The following is a 19,754-nucleotide window of genomic DNA, read 5'->3' as shown; positions in this document are numbered from 1 at the left end:
TGTTCCAGAGATCCAAAGGCTAGGAAGGGGAAGAGCCTGTAGCAGGCTCGTGTGTACTGTTTACAAGAATGGGTTTCCAGTCTGACTCGTTGATCTCAAAGGTCTTCTCCAACGAAGTTGATTCTCTTATTCTGTCTTTAAATTAATATTTCACCATTTTTTAGTGAAAGTGAAAAAATTTAGTAGATCTAGGTGATCTGCATGTCAGGGCCTACCCAAAGAACTTCTCTCAGAGGCCGACGGAGCATGCTGGATCCCAGCCTTGCCCCTGCTCCCCCGGGGCTGGGATCTGAATCCCGGTGCGCGTTCCTACTTCAGCTCCCTGACCTCTGGAGGGGCTGGGGGCTGGCTGCTGTCACTGCCGCGTCAGGGAGCGCCGGGAGGTGCCTTTCAGGTGCCCAGCACCGAACGCCCGGAGAAGCTGATCTGCCTTCTCCTGTCTGCCGCGGCGGGTGCGGGGTGCGGTGCGGGGTCCAGTGCAGTACAGGATGCATTACGGTGCGGGGCCCAGTGCAGTACGGCGTGCGGGGTCCAGTGCAGTACGGGGTGTATTGCGGTGCGGGATGCGGGGTCCAGTGCAGTACGGGGTGCATTGCTGTGCGGGGCCCAGTGCAGTACGGGGTGGATTGGGGTGTGCAATGACCAGTGCAGCAGGGGGTGCATTGCGGTGCGGGATGCGGGGCCCAGTGCAGTACAGGGTGCATTGCGGTGCGGAATGCGGTGCGGGACGGGCTGGCGCCCCGGGCCCGGCTCCACTAGGTGGCAGGATGCCGAAGGGCTCCGCGCTGCTGTCCTGGAGCCTGGGCGGATTTAGCCCTGCCTCTACGTATTGTCTGAGGACATGATAAAATGCGGACAGTTTCCTGGAGTCCTGCCTGCACCGCGTTTCTTACTGGTTTTGTCATTAATAAAGCAGAATCGGGAAGGATTCGAGGGAGGTCTGAGACACAAAGGGACCCGGTGCGGTGACAGGGTAAGCGGGCACTTCTTGGCTCGGCAATCTGCGAGGAAGAATTGCCAAGGCAAAGAGAAATTCCTTAAGAAAGCGTAGCGGGGTGTAGCGAGAAACTTTGAAATAAAAAGTTTCTGCAAAGTTTGCAAAGAGTAACAGCTGGTTAAATTGTAGCGCAAGGTATAAGACCTAAGAAAAGTACGTTCGCTTCTCTACAGAGTCTCTTTAGAGGACAGCGGCTGCATGATTAAGAAAACATGGCCTTTTCCATCTGTATTTTTTTAAGTTACAGAAACGAAAGGACACTGGAGTGTGTAAATATCAAAATAAAACATCAAATAAAATTAAATCCTGTACAGAATTAAATCACGTTCTTTTTGCTTGCTTCCTGTCATCTTTGTTTCTCTCAAGTATGCTTTCTGCTCTGCGCCATTAAAGCAGTGATTTTGTTCGTATGTCACACATATAAAGCTCCAGAAACACCCTTGGTGTTAGGTATGGGTGTTTGAGCTAAACTTGCTAAAGATATAACTTCAGTTCCCATTCGTCTCTGTTCAGGTACGGGCGTGACAAAGAACTTGAAAAACTGAAGCAAGTGTATTTTAAAGTGGGTATGATCGCGCTTGCCCCGCACCCTTCCCTTCCCTGGGCTGCCCGCCGTCCCCCTGCCTTCAGCCCGAGTGTCGCTCCGCTCGCCCTCGGGGCGCAGGGCGAGGGGGCGGCGGACGGGGGCTTCTGGGCGCGGGGCCCGCCCGGGCCAGGGGCCGGCCTCGGCTCCGTGGGTCACGGTGGGCTGCAGGCAGGAGCCCTGGGCACCGGGACGGGTGAGGAGCTGTCCTCGCTGCGCTGTCCCCGCTGCCCTGGACTCAGGGCAGAAGGCCCATCTGGAAGGGCGCTTTCCCCATCTCGGAACTTGGTCAGAAGGGGGGTTTAGTGCTGGGGAGAGGCTGGGGATCCGGGGAGGGGTGGCTCGGGAAGCTGAGTCGGCAGGTGGAGGTAACGGGCTGGGCGAGAGGCGTCGGGGAGCCGGGGAGGAGAGGGTGCGGGGGGAGCGGCGGGGCGCGCCCGGTGCGCGGTGCCGGGCGAGGCGGGGAGGCGGGGGAGGAGCGGCTGCGGCAGCGCACGGGCTGGGGCCCCGGCCCGCCCGCCTTTGAACCGGGGCAAAGCAGAGGCGGGGAGAGGGGCCGGGGCAGGAGGCGGACGGTGACATCAGAGCGGCCGGGCGGATAAGGTGGGAGAGCCGCAGGAGCGGAGCGGGCGAGCGAGGCGTCAGCGATTAGCGGCTGCCTCCGGTTCCCCGCTCGCCGCACCTCACCGCGCCTCACCTCACCATGCAGAGGTCTCCCCTGGAGAAGGCGAACATCTTCTCCAAACTTTTCTTCAGGTGGGAGCCCCGGTGCGGGGGGACGCGTGCGGGCGGGGGCGGCGGGCCGGGCCGGGCAGTGGCGGGCGGGGAGCTCAGGGGGGCTCCGCGCCCCCCGCCCAGCCCGCTCCGCCGGGAGGGGAACCCAGCACCGGGAGCCCACGAGCTCTGGAATGGTCTGCGGGGAGAGCGGTGGGAGTCTCGCTTGTTGATGTGATCACTCTTTTTTGTTGTTGTTGCTGGGGTTTTAGCACCAGGAATGGGCTCTGTCAGGTGTCATAAACCTTTGCTGGACCCGAACAGATGAATTTATGGCATAATTTGAGCAACCTTTGGTAGTTGCTCAACTAGTTAATCTGTTATTTCATGTAAACTTTGAGAACACCGTGGGGTGGTAGGGAGCAGAGGGGTGCTCTCAGAACAAGGATTCCTTCTGTTTGGCTCTTTGAGTGTTTAGCATTTGCCCAATGTGCAAGTGTAATATATGATCTTACTGGAAACAGTTCCTTGCAAACCTTGAAAATGTTCTCTTACAAGCAAACTCCCTAGTGCCTTTTCTTTCTAAAAACTTCAAATGAAAGGAGAAGGAGCCAATACCAGTGCCTGGGCACAATGTACTTTGTAAGACAATATGGAAGCTGAATACGTCTTATGTGACATCGCTAGAAATGGCACTGTGAACTGGAAAGAGCAAATAATCTTTTTGGCACTGGCCCACACAGCACTGGTTTTGCCTTTTGTTACTGGAGGATCCCTTGCATGGCAAGGAAGGGCGGGAGGAAATCTAGTGTAAGATGTGAACATGATGACTGAAGTGAGAGCACATGGTATAAAACTGTAACATTGTCATGAGGTCTCTGCCTGAAAAACTGAGGGCTTTTAGATCACTTTTAAATCCTTTTGGGACAGCTTTCAGCAGTTGGTCTGTATGTTTTTTAGTTTCTTAAAAGGACTCTGTATGAGTCACTGTTTGTCTCTCTCCCCCCCTTTGGCTCATTTAAGCCAGATTTGATAAAAGGGAATAATCCCAAGTATAACCTGTTCCTAAAGTTTTACAAACATCCAGGTAAATGTAGTGATTCCATATGTTTTCTCCAATGGTGCTGCAGTGGGAAGGAAGCCTTGCTTGCTGCCAAATACTGTTAGAACCAGAGAGTATGCATGACAGGGGTGTAAGCAATTATAAATTCTCCATAAATTATGTTTCAGTCAGTACTCCTGACAAGTATAAGACAGAAATCTACAGGAGATAAGTCTTTGTATTGATTTAATAACTTGAGGGGCCATTTGCTCTATTTCATTTTATTTATTTATAAACTTCTATAAATTTGTCATCCTAGAGCCTAGGGTGTTGAAAGTGTGAAGAAACACCCCAATAAGATAAAACAAATACATTTCTGATTCCTACTGTAGTGAAAGTTTTCATGTTTGAAACCAGATGCAGTTCATGCTCATTAAAGACATAATTAACCATCCTGAGGCCTGAGCTCATCTTTTAAATCACAGTCTTTAAGTCGATTGAATGTTGTTTTAATCATGTTTATCATGCATGATGCATTATACTGTACCAGCTTTTGGTCAGGTGGCTGTAACCAAAGTGATAATAATAAAATATATGAAGCTAAGGAGTTATTCATGATGAATATTAACTAGAGTAAAGAAATGGACAAAAGACATATGGAGGGAGATTGCTTTTTTTGATGATAATGATAATGAAAATTATGTTTTCAAGTACAACACAGTACATGTTTCAGTGAAGTAACTTTTATAAGAGTCTGCACTGCACTTATGTGCGAAGTACCAATCTGAACAGAATGTGATAAGTTGAAGATCATGTTAGCACAAGTGATGTTAAAATATTAGTTATGATTATTTGGGAAATCTTGCTGATAAATATATTTCTATTTAATATTGTACAAGCTGTTATCAGCTAAAGGTGTGTAAACATATTGGCAAGGTTTTATTGCTTCATAATCTATCCTGTTTGTGAGGGAGAGATAGGTTTAACATGTGTAAAAGTCAGAATGTAGCTCTCTGCTCATAATAGTTCATAAATGTTTCAGTATTGTTTGTACCTTTTTTCTTAATTCTTTATGTAAAACAAAAAAAAAAGTGAGAAAATATCTTGGTATACAAAGAGTAGTATTTTATAGAAAGTGTTACCTTTTTGTTGTATCACTGATAGTGATACTACTGAGGCAAAAAACAAAAAGAGATAATTTCTAAGAGTGGTCATGACAGAAAGTATTTAAAATTAGAAACTAACTTTCACCCTAAATTTTAAGTAGTTTTTGTTCAAAAACTGAACTTTGATGGTTAAGAAACAAGGTGTGAAAACAAGTGGTTTGAGATCTTGCATTAAGGGAACACTTAGAAAACAGAAAACACTGGATATTGAGAGTTTGGGGTTTCAGAGATGGTTTTGTTGCACTTTCCTTATTACATTTCCAGAGTTGATCTCATTTGTTCCCAACCTCATGCAAAACATTCTTTCTGTTCATTGGCAACTTTTGGCCTTGCTTAAAGAAAACAGAGTTTTATGCAGAAGCATTCAGATCATCATATGCTTAGCTTCATGTTCATTGTGAAGCTTCACTTTTGTCTACATAACCATTACTTATTTTCTTTTGGGGTTATGTAGGGTCAAGGCCATACCTTTTGTCGCAAACAATATCAGACTACTTTGCAATCACCTACTTTTTATTGAAAATTAACTGAGATCAGGAAGTCTTGTTAATTAATCAATTTTTATCTGAGAACTGGCACACACAGTTACTGCTGGAGGTTCAGAAATGGCTGCAACTATGAGACAATTCTGATTTTATTACTGTTCTTTTACAAGTAACTTTAGATATAAAAATACAAGTTCTCAAAAAGTAATCCTTGTGCTGTGTCCAATTCTTTAAGCACATACTTTTGCTTTGGTACCTATCAAACATGACAACACTTGGCAAGACCTAGTGCCTGATTGATTATTAAATCCAAATAAGAAATACAAACTAACCCAGCTTTTGTGTCAAGTCTTCTCATGGATTCAGTCAATCAGATCTGCTCTTGTTTTTTCTTGATTTCCAAACCAGAGAAAAAGAAATCTGTACATTTACACAGCTATCCAGGGGTTCCTAGAATAAATTAGCCATTATGGGATAAATGTTGGATTCATTCTTCTGCCCTGTGTGTGTTGTGAGGTCTAGGAAAAGGAATTCAATTCTATACCTCACCTCTTCTAGGAAGTAGGACCAAGTGTTAGCAGTGTTTGGCAGTGAAGATGTTTTAGTTATCTATCTCTGGCTCAGCTACTTTGTAGAGCATAAATCAAGAATTACTCTGTACTCTTCTGAATAAAAAACTTCTTTGCAATTTCCAATTCCTGGTGGGAGCTTCTTATGAAGTCTGCTAATAACCTTTAAGGAGGATAAGAAAATTCAGGACTTAAGTTTTGAAAGTACTTAGCCCATACTCTACAGTAATGTTACTCTATCACTCTGCAGTTTAATTCAGTCATAATTTCAAGTCTAAGAATGCCTTGTACAAGATAGTTTCTGACACTTCATGAGAATTAAATTGATCCCCTTCAGAAAAAGGAGCTAAAGCCAGACCTTCCTTGGTCAGTCCCTGCTCTATCCTTGAACTGCGTATCTTAGAATTCAATGACAAGTTACTTAGAATTTTAATTCTTGAATGGAAATATCTTGTGTTTTCCTCGCAAAGTTTGGGATTTAGTGTGTACATTTTAACTCAAAGTTTCCCCTGAAACTGTTTTGAGTTCCTAAAAGTTCCAGATTTTGTATAGGAAGCTTAAATGCCTAGCTCATGTTTATAAAGCCTCACTTTGGAGGGCAGGTGTCTGCAAATTGTCAGAACCAATATATATTTGGACCCTCCCTTACCAATACCAAACTGTTGCACTTTGGTCATATTTCCTCTTTGAATAAGGAGCCTCTTTGTGCAGTAGCAGTGAAGGGCACAGTGTCATGCCTCACTTTCTGGGGCAGTCAGCTTAGACACTTACACAAGGCAAGTTTTCTGTAGAGTGTTCTTCGGGCCCTGTATGTACCTAGTCCTGACGAGCTGCCTCTCACTGATCCCAGGCAATTGTAAATCCTGGCTCTTGCTGATAACCAAGCACAGATGCAGCTGCAGCACAGGCTATGGCCCTGTGAGGCTGCCTGATCATTTGTCTCTTCCCACAAGTGGTCCTTGGAGACCTGCTGGCGTGCCAGTCCTCCAGAGCTGTCCAGAACAGCAGGGTGTCAGCTTCTGAAAGTCACATGGTTCAAAGATGTGCATGCAAGCTTTGGACTCCTCCTGAAAACTTGACTTCTACTGCTGTTTCCAAGGTAAAATATGAAATTTGAAGTGAACTGGAGAAAGGATGCAGAGTATCCTACACTTCAAGTAATTTCAGTCAGAGGAGTACCTTCTTTAAGAATAAGGCTAAATTGTGTCCTTGGCTCACTCTGGTACTTACTGCATCCTTGGTCTAATGACCAAAAATGCAAACCTTGTGTAGCACAGGGGCCTTTGGCTGCTTTATAACTCTACAGCACAGATGCCTAGATCAAGTTGCATTTGACAAAAATATATTTAAAATCTGTTTTCTTCCTGTGGGAAGAAGAGTTACTATCTTGATACTAAAATAAATTATAAAACATTTGAAATATTAGCAGACCTGTCTGTACCTTATTATTTTCTACATGCTTATTTGATTTTGGTGAGATAGAAAGTAATCCATCCAAATCCTTCATTTTTTTTTAATACTGTAGGCAATTACATGCTTAGTAGATTTATTATCTGTATTATAGAGGCTTCTAAATGCACTGACAGAAATTTGAAGTCCTCTGTGCTAAGCAAAATATTTGATAAGGAAGTGTGTTTTGAAGTCTAAGCAGATAGCACAAAGGATGTGTTAAAAAGAAATTTCCTTACTAATTCTTTAGAGAAGAAAGTGGGGTGTACAAGGATTGTGGTTTGTCCTGGAAGCATGTGATGGAGTCAGTGCAATCTGCCTGAAATTACCTGTCCAGAACTTTGATTGCACAAGGGTATTCCTGGTGTGACAAAGTTATTCCAGAATATTTCTGCAGTAAGCAATTATCACCTCTTCAATACTGAAGAATCTGAGTCTCTCAATCTCTACATTTTTGGATAGTCTAAATTTCAAAGTGGTGGGAATATTTTGACTTATTGCAAGAGGTCACAGGTTGTTGTTATCTTGGTTTATGTTTTTTGTCTTCATCCACTCACCCCAGCTTTGCAGCACACGTGTAGGTATAGCTGTGGAGGCAGGATGGTGCCAACTTGACATCCAGGTAATGATGTGTCACTTTATGTCCTCTGAAATAAGTAAGTTAAAGGTGAAAATTAACTAGTATACAAGGAGACATTGAAACACTGCCAAATTTTGCCATGTGAATTTGTAGATGCAGTTCAACTGCCTTCCACGAGAGTGGGGGAACGCCTGGGTGAGATAAGCAAGAGCTCAGAGGCTGTTTATGTACCAGTCCCTCTCTTAGAAGCAAAATGATCTGCAGGAGCTCTTTCAGTCATCAAGTAGCTAATCCAAGGCTGCATTGTCATGAAACTCCCCAAATGAGAAGAGAATAAGTAGGGATTTAAGACATATTTTGAAACAGCATTGTTTTTCAGAAGCTTAAACCAGAAGCTTTCCAATTTAAACTGAAGGAGAAAATCCTAAGTGACAGCTGGTAAAGGTACTTGGTTTTAGGTACATTCCCATATTTTAATGTTGGTATTTATCTTTATTTTTCACCCCAACTTTTAAAATAAAGGATGTGAATCTTTGTTGTATTGGAGTCATTCTGACATCTCACTTTAACTTTCACCTTAACTAATTTTAAAGTTAATCTGTAAGTTCTGGAACACTTTTATTTATCCACAGGTAATAAATACAAAGAAAACAAAACCACAGAGGTCCCTCAATGTTGCTTTGCTCAAAGCCCAAGACTGTTTTGGAAATCAAAAGATATGAGGCATTTTCTCATTAATTTTCAAGGATCATGCTAAGGAGTAGCATCATCAAATACCAGGATACAGAGAAAATGGCAAAGAGCAAATAGCAAGAGAAGCAGCACCTAATTCAGGGTTGATTACATATTGCTGTAATGGCAATTTACATTTTGAACCTTGGTATCAAAATTAAATAAAATGCGACTCTGTTCACCTGTTTGTTTATACCTGACCACATATCAGCCATTGGGGTGGGAACAAATCATAGTTTTGGAAAGGGGCCATTCCACCTGATGTGCAACTCTATGTTATTTTATTATGAAACATATCTTAAAAAAATCCATGGCTAACACAGTGAAGTGCTAAATTGGGTGAAATATGTTGCTATCACTTAGTGACACATCTGGAAGATTTTAAAATTCAATTAAATCATGAATAGCACTGCTCTGCAACAGTTTTGCTGATGAAAACTTTCTGTTATGTTCCTTGTTCTTTCAAAGGACTAGGAGAAAAGAAATCTTTCTCTTATTCTTGCTGAGAGATATATAATTGAGAAAAAGAGAAGATGGATGAATATCCTCACCTAGTCAGCCTAACTGTAGGTGTATGTTGAAAGCGCCTTGCAAACCTTGTTCACAGTACATCATCACCACTGCTTTTTTGTTTGGTTTCTTAAAGAAATATTTGAAGCATATCGTACACTTGACTTTGGTACCTAAACAATCGACAGATTGCAATACAATTAATATATTCTGTCCTTCCATCTTGCACAACCTATCCCCTGATGTGCTTTGTTTTCTCTCAAATTTCTTCCAGTACTTCTGCAAACTGAAATATTTTGACTACCTTACTAATTGTAAGGAATTAATTTCTGTTAAAAGAGCATTAAGCAATTAGATAATAATTTGAATAAGTGTCGCTTCACAAAGCTGGGCATAAAAGACAAGACTTCCCCAAGAATTGCTGCGGCATAATCCTAATTAAGATTTGCTATTGAAATCCTGGGGTTTCAGCAGAACATTGATTTTTCTTAAAATGGTGCTGCTCACAGCTAGTGGCAGAGTCAATAATATTGCAGCAGAATACTTTCCATGACAAATAACACTTCATGGGGAAGAATTGTTTATTAGTGAAGAAATTAAAATCTTAATTTTTGTGATCTGGGGAAAAACAACTACAACAAAAATCAGAAGTAGGGTCTGCATTTACCTTTGTTGTTGAAACCCTGCAGTAATTATATTGAAATATTAAATGATATTGCATTATTTTGTTGTTGTTTATAAAGAGGGACATGCTTATGTTAATATAGTTTTCAGAATATATAACATGTTATTTCAGTAGGTTACTATTCAAAACAAAATAACTGCAGCCCTACTCTGTTGAGGGCAACCAAGGGGCAGGGAGCAGGAATAAGGCTGTTGTGCTCCACGGGCATGCTGACTTGTCCCATCTGTTAACAAGGATCACAAAAAGCTAGGGTCAGATTTTACAGCTGCACTACTGGAGGCTCAGAGAGGACAGCTGGTGGTGCAGACACTCTTCTGGAGAAGCAGTATTGGGTGTAGTACAGCACCTCCAGTATAAAGTAAGCAACGACTTACACTTTGCTGCTGCTGGAGTGGTGGGTATCTTTTGTGGGAGGATGGGGGTGCAGAGCCTCGGACATAATCTGGTCAGAGGGACTCTTTGGGAATGTCTGAGATCTACATGGTACCTCAGCCTTTTCTTGCAGTTGGTAAGAATTCATGGCTCTACAAACGTCACATAAAAGTTAGGCTCTAAAGCATCATAATTATGGCTTGATTATGTTCCTTCTTCCCTGGCCTCCCCCCAGCTCCCCCTTAATTATTAGGAGGAAGGATAAGTTAAAGCCAGAGGTGCTGTTCTTGCTCTCTTCATTGAATTTTAGGTCCGGTTCCCTGGAAGTTGCAGTCACTATGCTTAACTATATTTTGCACAGGTATTAATGCTTTGTAGAGGGGAGTGAAACCACGGTCACCTCTGTGCTGCTCCGTAGATGTTGCTGTGCTGTGCACAGAGCACCTGTTGAAATGGCACCAGTCTGATCAGTGACCCTTGTAGCAGAGCTGCTCTCTTTTGCCGGTCTTGGGTAGCCCAGCCCCACAGTTCTGTTACTGTCTCAGCAAACTGCTTCTTGATCTGAAGAGCCCGATGGAGCTAGGGTATTCCTGTGCTCAGGAAGAAGATCTGGGCTTAGCAACACAGATGCTCCTGTCTTCAGTGACATGTAAAGCAGCCTTAAGGGAGAGTCAAATCCTATTGACAAATTGTCTGTGTTAATACTCTATGGAAAACCAAAGACATCTGTCCTATTGATACAGTTTGAGTGGGATGAGTCTGAATATGCAGTAGAAAGCAATAGCTCTAATATGAAACCTGTTGCATACTGCTTAAGTAAATGACAAAGAAATGATCACTAGAAATCTACCAAACGGTATGTTATATATATGATATTTACCTATCAATTTCATCATGTGTGTTTTACTACAGGCAGTAGATAATTGATGTGGGACTTGCCTTCTTTTCTTCTTTCCTACTGTACATCCTTGAAACTTGTTCCCTGCTGGGTTTCATACGTGTGTACCATAATAACATTCCTAGTTAGTGGCAAAACTCTCACAGCACTACAGGTTTCTCTGTGAAAAGCTTCATTAAATGCCAGCGAGTAATCCGATGGCATTTGCTAACATAATGCTGTAAAGCCAATCTGTTTCCCTTTCTTGCTCCCTTCCTTTCAGAATAAATTTCTCAACAACCTCAGGAAAAACCTCAGCATTAACGCCGATAAATTGTTTCCAATAAGCCAAAAAAAAGAAGAGCCATATTCATTGACAAACTCTTACTGAGCTATGTCACCTAGTATTATGGAAACATGGATAACTACAGATTATATTGCCAATTAAAGTAAATTCATAGTCCCTTTGCATTTCCAATCTTTGCAAAGAATCTAGAACATAATGGCTATAGGAATGCCATGGGAATCTGGCAAAAAATTTGTTTTCATGAGATGTTTGTGTGGTTTAGGTCTAGTATATTCCTTTCAACAAAACACAAACTGCCTCCCGCAGTTCTTGACTGCACAACTCAAGCAGCTGTTGAAAATCCACCTGGAGACAAGCACCACATGTCAGGCTGGCTCCTCCCACAATTACCACTCCAACCTGAAGCCACTTGGCACAGCTCACAAATTGGCCAGATCTAGTTAGGGTGGGACTTCAAGCAAGGCCAGGGCAGCTGGGAGATGAACCTCTCTGTGCAAGCCCTGCCAGCAACTTGCAGAAGGAAGCTGGTTGCAGACTAGGAGGTTCCCAGGGAAGGAGGCAGCACAGCTCCTTTAGCTGGCTGGAGGAGTTTATCCAGCACAGTCACAGCTACTGTGTTGAGCAGTGAGATGTAGATGAGGACTGCATAAGTCTGTATCAAGCTCTGACTTGGGAAAGGAGGGTAGTTTAGGGACCGCATAATTTTGATGGCAATGATAAATGCAGCTGGTTAACACAGAGTTAAGCACAGAGTAAAATGAGAACCATTTCTAGAAGTACAGTAGATCTGCTAAGCGTGCTGCCTTCCCCAAATGATAATACAGCCACTCCACTCTCTTTCTAAATGCAGTCACATTTTGTTAGTTCAGGCTGTGGCAAAATGCCAGGGTAGGTACTAATCAAAACTATAAATAAAATCAAATATGTGGAGGGAAACAGTGCAATAAAAAATGTTTTCTCAAAACATACAAAGTGAAACTGCAAAGCACTTATCTTCTGTCAGGTTGGGAATTGCTTATTGCAGTCTCAAAGCATTATTAAGGGGCTTAGGAAGGTTATTACTTAGCTACAGTGTTGTGAATTAAAGAAGTTGCCTAGGAAGTACTGTTACTTCCTTGCATTAGCTGCAGTAGTGGTTTTGTGTCCCATAACTTGTATTCATTCCGTCATTACTGAAATATCTACGTACACAGGACGTCAGGGAAGCTAAGAACAGAAATTAATGAAAGTTTCTGCTCCTGAATGACAAGGATTAGCCAGTTCTCCACAAGGTGTGCACAAAGCCAATAGCAACTGGTCCCTTCTGTCTTCAGGAGCTGGTAAAATAAAAATCAGTACCTGATGTACCATTTGCAGTAATCATGAAAGACTTTCATGTAAGTGTTACGTGAAATCCAAAGGTATTCTTCTAATCCATTTTATCCCCGAAAAATATTGGCTCCTGTTTCCAGTAGTTGTAAAGTTTACGGGTGTTTTATCATCTCCAAATGGTAAAACAAGAGTCCAATGACTCTCCAAAGTGGACTCTCCTAACTCTCTTCCTATAATGTACCATGAATCTCTTGTTATTTCTCAGCTACAGTGGTGTGGAAGACTGAGCTCGAAGTCATATGATTCACCTGAAACCATACTATTATTGCAAAAATGAAAGATACTCCTTCAGTTTCTTAGAGCATGTTCTCTTTGCAGTGGGTGTGATATAACCATGCACTTGGGAAATATCTTGGTGCTTTCCTGAACTGTGGGGATTATAGACTGGTGTCTCATGCAATTCATGACTTCACTAAAATAAATGTCAAAGTGTGCATGTGTGTATGCACAGTCACACACAAATAGTTTTCATCTGTTGTGTTAAAGTCTTTTTGCACTTTTGTAGTGTTCAATGATGTTCTTTTACTTTTGTATCAACTTCTTTGCACCTTCAGAGGCTGCAATTGAGAATGTAGATTACTTTGTGTGTATGACATATGTTCTTACAGGCATACAGGTAAGCATGTCCAGTAAACTGTTTGCATTTTCTGAGTGACTGTGGAAAATGTTATTGCAAATGTTTTGTGTTTTTTTAGTTGTTATATACAAACACAGTTTAAAACTAAAATTTTGAAATTATTGAGGATTTGCTGAATTTTATCATAATCATGAACCATGCTGGGTTTTTTACAAACTCTGGTTTGCATATGGAAGTATGACAGCAATCAACCACAAGCTACTTATTTTGCAGGCACTTTATTTTTTAAGGAAATATTTTTTATTGATGACAGTAAAGCAGAAATTCAAGTAGTTTCAAAATACTACAGTATTAGTATACACCACTAGTTCAAAACAGTTTTTATGTTTTGTTTTAGTCCTTTGCTTTCAAAAATATTTCTGAACAGAATCTGGTGAAAAAATTTATATAAGTTGATTCTTGGGGAATCATAGGCCTTTTTAGAACTGAATTGTTTGATAAAATTGGTAATGGCTTATAAAGGTTTTCTCTGCAGTGTAGCCATTTGGAGTAGCCTTTTGTTACTTTGTTTTGTCTCAGCATGCCCTATAAATTGGTATTAAAATTTTAAACATGAAATTTGAAAAAACAAATGCAAAATATGTGTATATAACAGACACAATGAAGATCTTAAGAGGAGTCCTGCGCAATATTTGTGTTGTTAAGTGCACATTGCAATGTAAGATGCCATAGAATCACAGAATGGCTTGTGCTGGAAGGGATTTTAAAGATTGCCAGGTTCCAACACCCCTATCATGATCAGGGGCACTTTCCAATAGATCAGGTTTCTCCAAGCTGCATCCAACCTGGCCTTGAACACTGCCAGGTCTGGGGCATCCCCAGCTTCTCTAGACAACCTGTTCCAGTGTCTGGCTGCCCTCACAGTAAGGAATTTCTGCCTAGTATCTGATCTAAGCTTGCTCTCTTTCAGTTTATAGCTCTTTTCCCTTGTTCTGTCATTACATGGCCTTGTCAAAAGTTCCTCTCCAGCTCTCCTGGAGGCCCACTTTAGGTACTGGAAGGCTGCTCTAAGATTTCCCTGGAGCCATCTCTCCCCCAGGCTGAACACTTTCAGTTCTCCAAGCCTTTCTTCATAGGGAGGAGAGGTGCTCCATCTTTCATCTTTCTAATCCTCCTTGTGACCCACCCTGGACTTGCTCCAGCAGGTTCCTGTCCTTCCTGTGCTGAGTACTCCAGGAGGGGTCTCCCCAGAGCAGAGCAGATAGGAATGAAACTTACATGCCCACTTTACTATAGTTCTGCTTTATTATTCATTTTTATGGACATAGCACATAGCATATTTGGAAATACAGTACAAAGGTTTCAATCTTCTGTTCATTTGTCTCCTGCTGACTCAGTAGGAAGTTTGGGGCATGATCCAACCTCAAAACTTAAAAAATGCAGGAGTTTCACAATTATTCTTTTAATATTATATTTGTCAATATAGTTTTGTAAATATAATGCAGGGCTGCACTATATTGGGTCATATATGTGTGTGTATGTGAATGCATGTGCACTTAAACATATTTGGATGTTGTGGAGAAAATATTCAGGGTGAGATGAAGCAACTCCAGAATTAATGCTATAATGCTTTTAATTCTAATTTTTTTTTTCAATATTTGCTTAGATGGACAAACCCAATTTTGAAAAAGGGTTACAGACGACGGTTGGAGCTCTCAGATATTTATCAAATCCCTTCTGCAGACTCTGCTGATAATCTTTCTGAAAAACTGGAAAGGTATGAAAGGTTAATGAAATAAATTTTTTTCAGGAATCACAATGCAATTTTCATTACAAAGGTTTGGGATTAAATGTTTAAATAACGTCGGGTGCAAGCTGATTGCACACAGTTGTACTTTGGAAATGACTGTGATCCCTGGTGCAGATGTACAGCCTAGATGGTCTAAATTACTAGGTGGTCTAAATGATATACAGGTACCTGTGATATCTGCCATTGATCACAATCACAGAATATCCTGAGTTAGAAGCTTGGTGCTGTGACCACTTCCCTGGGGATCCTGTTCCAGTGACCAGCCATCCTCTGGGTGAAGAAACTTTTCATAATGTCCAGCCTAAATCTCCCCTGACAGAACTTCAGGCCATTTCCTCAGGTTCTGTCACTGGTCACCCCAGGGAAGAGACCAGTGCCTGCCCCTCCTCTTCCCCTCATGAGGAAGCTGTAACTGCAGTGAGCTCTCCCCTCAGTCTCCTCCAGGCTGAACAGACCAAGTGACCTCAACCACTCCTCACACGGCTTCCCTCAAGGCCCTTCACCATCTTCATTGCCCTCCTTGGACAATCTCTCATAGCTTTATAACTTTCTTATATTGTGGCACCCAAAACTGCCCACAATATTCCAAGTGAAGCTGCAGGAGTGCAGAGCAGAGCAGGACAATCCCCTCCCTTGCCTGGCTGCTGATGCTGTGCCTGATGCAGCCCAGGACAGGGCTGGCCCTCCTGGATGGATAGGCCAGGGCACTGCTGACTCACATTCAACTGGCCATCGACCAGGACACCCAGGTCCCCTTGTGGTGTTTTTTTCCAGTATCTCATTCCTCAGTCTGTACATCCTGAGCTGCCCCATCCCAGGTGCAGAATCCGGCACTTTCCAATGTTGAATTTCACTCGGTTGGTGATTGCCCTGTTCTCCATGTTGTCAGGGTCTCTCTGCAGGGCCTCCCTGCCCTCGCAGGAGTCAACAGCTCCTCCCAGTTTTGTATGGTCTGTGAACTTGCTCAGTATCCCCCCTTGTACAATGTCCAAGTCATGTATGAGGGTGCTGAAGGGCACAGGGCCAAGGATGGAGCCCTGTGGAGCCCCACTGGTGACGGGTCACCAGTCTGATGTCACCCCATTCACTGTAACCCTTTGTGCCTGACTCATGAGCCAGTTGCTCACCCATCACATAAAGTGTTGATCCAGCTGATCAACACTGAGTGATGGACATTTTGTCCAGAAGGATCCTGTGACACACAGTATAAAAAGCTGTGCTGAAATCCAAAGGGATTACATCAACTGGGTTTCCTTGGCCAGCTGGGTGTGTTGCCTTGTCATGAAAGGAAATCAGGTTTGATAAGCAGGACTTTCCTCTCATGAAGCTGTGCTGACTGTAACCAGTGTCTGCCTTGTCTTTCAGGTGTTTTTCAACACCTCCCAGAATAATCTTCTCCATAGTTTTGCTGGGCACTGAAGTGACACTGACAGGCCTGCATTTTCTGGGGTCCTCCTTCTTCCCCTTCTTGAAAACTGGGACAGTGTTTTCTGGTCAGCTGGGACTGCTCTAGATTCCCAAGACTGCTAAAAAATCATTGAGAGAGATTTTGTGATGACATCAGCCAGCTCTTTGAGGATTCTCGTATGAATCCCATTAGGAACCATAGATCTGTAGGGATCCACCTGGAGCAGCAGTTCCTGCACAATTTCAAGGTGATGAGCGGGGCTAGACTCAGAGTATCAATGTTGGTTCCCTGAAAAAGGAGACAGCAGGAATGCTGTTCTTTCTTCCCAAAATAACCTTGTAAAACCTTGGTTTATTTTTTCTTCAACAAAATAACATTCTCAATTTCCTTTGATACCACTGTTGACTGACTAATTGTTTCTGCAGAAATCACACTCTGACTTTCCTCATTTAGGGTTCCACTCTACCCAATTTCAGTGGGTCCTAATTTAGAAATTGTGCTGCACTTGTGACTAACTCGTACAACAGAGGTGCCTAAACCCATTCCTTCTCCACCAACTGATATTGTAGCTTTCACTGATGTTCCAGGGCAGCTTACACCTGCACTGTTGTGCCAATCCAGTCAATTTTAATTGCAGTGTGGAACAAGTATTCCAATCTATGGGAGATAAGACAGAGAGTAAAATGGAACAGATAAAACAGCCTGATATCTTAGGCCTGATTGAGCAGAAACCATGGGAGAGACACTCAGAGATAACTGCTCCCTGGGTGACCAAGAAACATGTTGCAAAACTTTGTCATGATTACCTAACTGATGTCCTGAAGAACAAGTAACCAATGGGAAATTGTTACCAAAAATAGAATCCTGTATAAGTACCATACCCGTAAACCATAGGTAAATGCTTTGTATTCTCAATAAAAATCGGCTTCTGATCCAGCTCAGGTGTCCCCGACTCTCCATCACCAATACAAACCAGGGGAATTTATAGAGAACGTTGGTATGCTAAATGTGTTTTGGTAGTTTATAAATGAAATATTCTGGTTATCTAATATTCTGTTGAAAATTTGATTAAATAGTTAGTTGAGGATATTTTCTGGAGTGTTTTAATCTGTGAATTGAATTTTGACAAAACATATATTCTCTCTATACAGCATTGCTTCTGGTCCACAATTTATTATTGAAAAGAAAGTTATTGTCCCAGCAACAAAGTTTCAAATAGTGCTGTGCAATAGAAAAGTCACATTTTTTATGCTTTGTTGGTGCTTTTTTGCAAACTGGAAGAGCTCCAAAACGTTTATTTGCCTATTATTGTACTCCGGTTTTAAGTACAGCAGGTTTCTTTAAAACATACAATATGACCTTTTCATGAAATAATTCCCTGCAGGGTGATGTATGACTGAGTGTTTAAAATTACCAAATATGTGGCTGAACGGGGTTTGAACTTTAATTGATCCATCAAGTCCATGAAGGCCAGATTCTTAGGGTCTCTGCAAAGCTTTCTTTCATTAGCCACCTTAGCTAAATCTCCCCATATATATTTGAATGAATTGAAGTATGTCACAGCCATAGACTCATGTATTTGCTCATACAACTTAATAGTTCCGGTTTTGGTTTCTTTTCAGAGAATGGGACAGAGAGCTGGCAACTTCAGAGAAGAAACCTAAACTCATTAATGCTCTTCGACGGTGTTTTTTCTGGAAATTTATGTTCTATGGAATAATTTTATATTTAGGGGTAAGAATTATTCTCCTCTTCAGTAAGATTTTAGTGTTCCTTAAATAGATCCAAGTTTTAGGGACTGCTAAATTAATATGGAGTATTGTGAACAGCTACAGATTTTTCCTCTGTGTATTACTTACAAAGGTGATAAATACAGAGACATATTTTCATTTAAAAAAGTATTTTCTGATAATACCTTAGTATCTTTAAAACATACATATTAATAGTTTTTAAATGTTTCTAGTGCTGTGAGTGCTCCCAAGTGTGTGATCAGGGGCTTGATGTGAAAGTCTGAACTGATTATGTTTATCACCTTTCCAACATGTTAGATAGGATTACGTTGACTTACCAAATGCCACCTGTTTGTTTGACAATCCTATCACAGGGGTTAAGAGCTGTGAAAATAATTTATGCTAATGGTGTCTCACTAGGTATTTGTAGCCATACTGTAAATCTGAAAATTGCTGTTAACCAATATGCACATTAAATATCTGCATTACTTACAAATTTGTGATTTAGTAGTAAAAAAGAGAGCGTGTCACCCCTGTAAGGAAGGACAGGCAGTCAGGGACTAAAAGGATATTGTGAAGTTATATTGGGAGAAAATTAGAAGGGCTAAAGCCAAATTGTAACTAAATTTGAGCACTGCAGTTTAAGACAGCAAAAAAACAAACAAACAAACAACAAAAAAGGTTTCTATAAATACACTGGTAGCAAAAGGAGGGCTAAGGAGAGTTTCCATTCTTTGCTGGATGCAGGGGGTAGCGTAGTGCCAGGAGGATGCCCTTTAGGTACTGGATTGTCTTTGTCCAGGTAAGGCAGTCTAGGGACAGGGCCTCTTACTAGGTAAGGAGCAGCATGTTAACTGTTCTCTCTCTACTCCTTTATCACTTTTGTCAGTTCTTCTTTGGGATGGCACCTTGTATTTGCAGACCCCTACTCAATCATGTCTTTTATGTGTTCCTGTGATCTCACTACTGCCTTTAGATTTTCTTTTACTCATCAAGCCAGCAACTCCTTATTCATGATAGGTTTGCTTTTAAAAAACCCACCAACAACAAAACAGTTCTACAAATGTAGCCTACCATGCACTGTGATAGCTGTTCCTGCAGTCTGCCAGCCAGAACCTTTGCACTGATGCATTCCTGCTAAAAGTTAAGCAGTGTCTTTAGCAGGCACTCTTGAGGATAACACTCTTTCCCAAAGTAGAGGCAATGTGTGTGGGCATGCATGCACAGGGCTGATTTCTTCTTATGCAATTTTTAATGGAGTACAGTTTTAGACAGGGTGAGGACAAAACAAGACTGCAGGATTTTTGAGTCATATTCTTTGGTTGTGTGCATGTTTTGGTTCTTTGATTTATTTTTTATTTCTTTAAGAAATCACAGATGTGTGCAATTAAACACATAGTATTTAAACAAATCTGCACCTAACACTATGAACAGGGAAAGATTAAATCTTAGTTAAATTCTTGATTGTATTATCATTAGTGTTCATTTTATTTAAAGCAACTTGGTTTTATTGAAAGAGGAATTGTAAAAAAAACCAAATTGCTCCTAAAGCTGTTGGTGTTCTTTGCAGGCCTTGCTCACGGAAATTAATGGGAGCTTTGCCATAAATTTGAAAGGGGACAGGATGTTGTGCCGTACTGGCATAGGTGTAACCAAGTTGTGCATTCTTTTGAACTTCATTTTCCTTTCAGCTCTTTTCTTGTCTAATCTCTGAGCTGTTTTCATGGCATCTTTCTTGGACTGTGGTTTAAAGTGTGCTGACATCCCTGCTGTTTGTGGAGTTGTCCTTT

At 41.8% G+C, this 19,754-nt stretch overlaps 1 protein-coding gene across 2 annotated transcripts in view; it reads left to right on the top strand.

Moving 5' to 3' along the window:
- Positions 1-2,184: 2,184 nt before the first annotated feature.
- Positions 2,185-19,754, top strand: part of CFTR (CF transmembrane conductance regulator) — an 86,087-nt gene continuing 68,517 nt past the window's right edge. For both annotated transcript variants that reach the window (XM_041421071.1, XM_041421070.1), the window contains exons 1-3: positions 2,185-2,336; positions 14,683-14,793; positions 17,857-17,968. In XM_041421071.1, coding sequence (XP_041277005.1) covers positions 2,284-2,336; positions 14,683-14,793; positions 17,857-17,968 — 276 coding nt within the window. In that variant the 5' untranslated portion in view covers positions 2,185-2,283. The remainder of the gene's footprint in view (positions 2,337-14,682; positions 14,794-17,856; positions 17,969-19,754) is intronic.

This window comes from Onychostruthus taczanowskii, unplaced genomic scaffold (genome assembly GCF_017590055.1).
Source record: "Onychostruthus taczanowskii isolate IOZ18803 unplaced genomic scaffold, ASM1759005v1 scaffold68, whole genome shotgun sequence".
NCBI lineage: Eukaryota > Metazoa > Chordata > Aves > Passeriformes > Passeridae > Onychostruthus > Onychostruthus taczanowskii.
This window is presented reverse-complemented; position numbering and strand designations above follow the sequence as displayed.